Raw genomic sequence first — 5162 nt, forward strand, 5'->3', positions numbered from 1 at the left:
ACGACTTATTTGTGACATATTCTATTATCAGTATCAATAAACCACCAAACAGCTGATCAACTGATCAATAACCCAAAGTGACTCATCACTGCCAGTAAGTATTTTCCCGGTGAATATTTGACACAGATCCACTTAAAATATAATAATACGATAATAGAATCAGTAACATGTTATTGCCCCATGAGAAGGTCCTGCGTGCCGCTTTTTGTCATACAATATACAATCACCAATCAAATTTTACCTTCCACAATATAAATAATAAAAGATAAGAAAACGAAAAACCGTGCAGAAGACAGCGAGCTTAATGTTAAAAGCATAATATATAAAGATAATAATAATAATAATAAGATTAATACAGAGTTTAAAACTGCTTACCACTTGCTATATACAGTAATAAAACAACAGACGAGCTATTACAGGATATTTGGTCCCACTTCATATATTCCAGTGTTTCCAGCTCTTCCAGGTCGTTCCAGGTCTTCCACTCTTCCATGTCTTCCAGGGTGTGTGGTTTGGGACTCTATCCGCTCACCCGTCGCCGTTCTGCGAACTTCCTGTTAAACTTCTGCTTTGAGGAGACCGGACGACCGCGCCCTGACCGCGGGACCGCGCACCCACATTTTTTCTCCGACCTCGGCCACGCGCCGCTGACTGCGGCTCTTCACCCACGCGTGCACGCTTTGGACTACGCAGCGTCAACGCGGCGGCGCGCGCCGTCTGCTGCTCCGGACTCGTGAGCTGAAGTTCCGACCGGCGAACGGGCGCTGTTTGCAGCTCGCGCGCCGTAGAGTCCATATGCTACCCGGGAACCGTCCGTCAGTCAGCCGCAGTGGAAAAGGCGGTCGCTTCTCTTGCTGCCTGACTTCCTAAGACACGCGTCAGTCACACACGAACAGCGTTCCCCCATTGGCTGCTGTCATTTGACACCGCTCCACTCGCCGTTCTATATAAACTTAATCCCACACCTCCATCTTTTTCGCGATCCTTGTGCGCCACCCCTGCTCCCCTCCCCGGAAACCTTCAGTCCACCGTCTCCACTTCACCTGCTGAAAATGGCCAAGCCTAGAGTCTTCTATCTTATGTCACCCTCCACACGCGGTTCTTCCATGGCCGCGATTGTATGCAGGTAAAAGCGTGTCTGTGGTGCATTCGTTACCTGAGAGTGTCGTCAGTCGGGTCTTGAGCCTGTAGTCCGCCTAGCCCATCCAGGCGAGCTAACTGCTAGCCGAGCTGGTCACGATTGTCTTTAAATCGGAGCACGTGCAGTGTGGTGTTGGCGTAAGCCAGGCCCGCCGCGCTGCCGAGCCTAACGACCGGCAGTAACCGAACCTCCCGCTGCTCTACCCGTCCCACTGCGGAGTTCCCGTTTTTACCGCCGCGACTATGTGAAAGTGTGAATAATCTCAATCAAACGATCGTTCAGCTGATTCTAATGCACGTCACAGAACGATCAGGGTGAACGATAATAATAAATCCAGTCACGGTAGATGGCAACAAAATGGCCTATGAGCTGTTATGTGTATTACACTATAACATTAGCGTCATATTAAATTCCGTTAAAGTCCGTTAATAGTCCGTTAACCGTCCGTTAAAGCCCCCGTTAACGTCCGTGTCTCAGCCGTATAGAGTCACTCTTCTCCCCGGCAGCAGCTAGCAGTTAAGCCCGCCCCGCGGCACTAACGCGCTGACCTAATGCTAACAGAACGCCTCGCCTGCACACTACAGCGTGCCGCTCGCGCTGTTCTTTGTGCACGTCCCTCGCGCCTTCAGCCGAGCCCCGGGAAAGAAGCTCCTCTACCGTTAATGAGCACCGCCGTCTGCCGCGGCTGCCGTCTCTACGTCCCGTGTTTAATGGCGAAAATACTAAATAGTATTGTCTGCGACGTTAGCCATGTTAGCCACCTCAAGCTAACTGCGCCCCGCGTTCCTGTTCACTTCTGAAATACCACTGGAGGGGGGGGAGAGAGAGAGGGAGGGGGGGAGTAAAAAATGCGGATGTAGGGAGATGGCCGAAGCCGCCATGAACCGTTTGGTTCTTTGTTCAGAGAATAAACGTTATATAATACTCGGTGCGGTAACAATGGCGCCGCTGTCGGTTGTTTATTCCCGCGCGTTTTAACGGCCGCCAACTGCAAGCTAAAGTCTGTTAGCGCGCTAGCTAACGCATCCAGCCATTTTGTGCTCATAATAGAAGCTGTGACCAAATATGGGCGTTCCCGTTACACAGCAGAAGTGTATAAAGGCTTTATGTTCACTGCTGCTGGTTTATGGAGCGACTATAAACCAACACACCGCTAAATTAAACTGTTACAGTAGGTTTCTGTAGACTTGTTCACATTATTTGTCCTAAACTGAACATTAAGTGCAGTCAGTGAGTTTAATGCTCCTGTATAAAGGACCTCAGCTGAGGGCTGATCAATAACATCTGCAAGATCTGTTATGTGAAGTGTCTTTAGTTGAAGCGTTTCTTCATTAAGGATCATATGTTGGGTTTTAGTGTGCAGTCTCCCATAGGCTCCAATAGAGCCTGCTCCAAACAGCATTAGATTATATATATATGTGTGTGTATATATGTGTGTGTGTTGAGTTTCCTCTGCAGTGAACCTGGAGCCGCCCTCGGCTGCAGCAGTCCGCTCTGCTCTTTAATCTGTGGCCTCTGTGCGGTGAGGTAACGGTGATCAGACCTCGCTGCGTCTCCAGCAGACAGCTCTTGAATTATGCAGCTGTGGGTTGTGTTACTGCTGAGCAGGTGAAGGTTTACACTCACTGCTGCTCTGAGATCAGCTGCAGCGCTCACACATGCAGCCCCCCCCCCCCNNTCTGAACATACTTGCCCGGTAGCGTCAGCGCTGTGCAGAGCATGCAGATACTCACTGTGGTGCAATGCTGCATTCCTGTTTCACCGGGCCATAACGCACCACACTGACCACAGAGTAACCTGATGGTGTAACGGCTCAGTCTGCTGTCGGCCTGCACAACGGGTGTTAACTTCATGTGACTGAAGCAGTCTGATGTTTAAACCTTGGAGATGAACATGAAGAGGTAAAGCTGACTGTTGGCTCAATAATGTGGGGTTTTATATTAAAGCAGTGACTTTCTTTGCTGTTGGACTTCAACCAGCGGGAGTAAAGAGCTGCTTCACCTCGTGCAGAGAACAAAGTGCAGTATCTGAACCTCTGCTGGTTCTGGCTCCGGGCCCGATGTTAATTCACTGACAGTATCTGATTTCACAACTCGAACCCTCTCACAGAATCTATCACACTTTGACTCCCGACTCTCTGCTGACTCTGTTTGTCTTCCTGCAGCTCCACGCCGACGTCGTGCCCAAGACGGCCGAGAACTTCCGCGCCCTCTGCACCGGCGAGAAGGGTTTCGGCTACAAGGGCTCCATCTTCCACCGCATCATCCCCCAGTTCATGTGCCAGGTGATCCGTTTGTGCTTCTGTTTCAGGTTGATTTGCTTCTTTTAGATGTTTGTGGCGTTTAAATTCTCTGTAGAAGTAAACATTTATTATTAGTTGCAGAAATTAAACTTTAAGGATTTAACCAACAGTTTCTGTAAACTGCAGATAAATGTATTATGTAATCTATAAAATGTAAAGTGTGAGAAGCTGAAACAAGAAGTCTTTGTATATTCATAGTGCAGCTCGACTGGATTTTTACTGACTTTAAATAAAGTTTAAAATGAGCTCTTACTGTTTTAATGCTGCAGCTGTTACTGACTCACTCCGATCACCTCTCTAAATCTAAAGTACCACACGAAGATGAATTTATCTGCTTTGTTGGAACCAGAGGAGTTGGAGCTGAACTGCAGTCTGCAGAGATCAGAGGAACAGCTCAGAACCAGACCCCCCAGCAGGGAGGCTGTTCCAGAGCCGGTTGGGTCGGTTTGAGCTGTTATTAACGTGTGTTTCTCTGCAGGGAGGTGACTTCACCAACCACAACGGAACCGGTGGAAAGTCCATCTACGGCAACAAGTTCGCCGATGAGAACTTCACCCTGAAGCACACCGGTCCCGGCATCCTGTCCATGGCCAACGCCGGGCCCAACACGAACGGATCCCAGTTCTTCATCTGCACAGAGAAAACGGCGTGGTAAGAGCCCAGTAGAGCGGGAATCAGTGCTCATTCATACAGCCACTAAATACTCAGCGTAACCCTGAGAACGTGAGCGCAGTGTCTGTGGTTAACGGCGTCTGTCCGCCCGCAGGCTCGATGGGAAGCACGTGGTGTTCGGCCAGGTGGTGGAGGGCTTGGACGTGGTGAGGAAGATGGAGGCCACCGGCAGCCAGAGCGGCAAAACCTCGGCCAAGATCGCCATCGCCGACTGCGGGCAGCTCTGAGCTCAGCACTTAACCCTTTCTGCTTGCCCTGTAGCCACGCCCCCTGTAGGCTCCGGCCCCGCCCCCACCCGCCATTCAACATTCCTATTGATGGATTCAACCGACCCCCGACCCCCCCTTTTTTATTCTGTTCTTGTTGAAATCATGTTGCTGCATTTGTGACTTTGCCTTTGAAAGTTTCTTTTGCATTAACGTTTTTTTCCACAAAGTCCCAACGGTTTTTTTGTTAAGTCAAAAAAAGATGAGAAAATAAAACAGAAATGTTGCCTTGACAATTGAAACCTGTGTGTTTATTTTAATCCTGTTCAAGCTGTTCATGGAGGCTGCTGAAGGTGAAGAACATCTGAGGTGACTGTGGTTAAATATGGACAGTGAAACAGTTCATGGTGTCTTTAACTCATAGAAACACCTGTAACTGAAACACCAGGAGGGTCACCACTGCTTCATATCAGTCTGAGCTCTTATTGGAAGGTGTCAGAGGTTAACGTACCACAGTAGTCCTAAATCTAAGAGTCGAGGTTAATTTATTAATGTAAGAACTTATTCATTAAGTTTGTATTTAATATAAAGTTAGAAACTGAACAGAGTACACAGATCAACAGCCTCACCCTGCATCAGAAACCAAAGAACAATGAGGACAAACGGTGAATCTGTCAGAACAGTCTGTTAAAATGATAAAAATACAGACAGAATATTCACTGGAAATAATCAAACTTCCTGCAGTTAATACTGATAAAGGTCTTTATTAGTTAGCAGTTAATACTGATTAAAGTCTTTATTAGTTATTTCAAATTGGGGGTTTAAAGATGGAGCCTCCCTA

At 48.1% G+C, this 5162-nt stretch overlaps 1 protein-coding gene across 1 annotated transcript; it reads left to right on the top strand.

Annotated features, from left to right (window-relative positions):
• Positions 1–3018: 3018 nt before the first annotated feature.
• Positions 3019–4623, top strand: ppiaa (peptidylprolyl isomerase Aa (cyclophilin A); the record flags this gene model as incomplete). The annotated part of the gene is made up of 4 exons (XM_035658086.1): positions 3019–3042; positions 3306–3425; positions 3922–4094; positions 4210–4623. Coding segments are annotated over 4 exons (450 nt in total), but the record flags the coding sequence as incomplete, so codon positions are not given.
• Between the last annotated feature and the right edge of the window lie 539 nt (positions 4624–5162).

The sequence above is a fragment of the Morone saxatilis genome, unplaced genomic scaffold (assembly GCF_004916995.1).
Source record: "Morone saxatilis isolate NCDOM2014 unplaced genomic scaffold, NCSU_SB_2.0 Contig16, whole genome shotgun sequence".
NCBI lineage: Eukaryota > Metazoa > Chordata > Actinopteri > Moronidae > Morone > Morone saxatilis.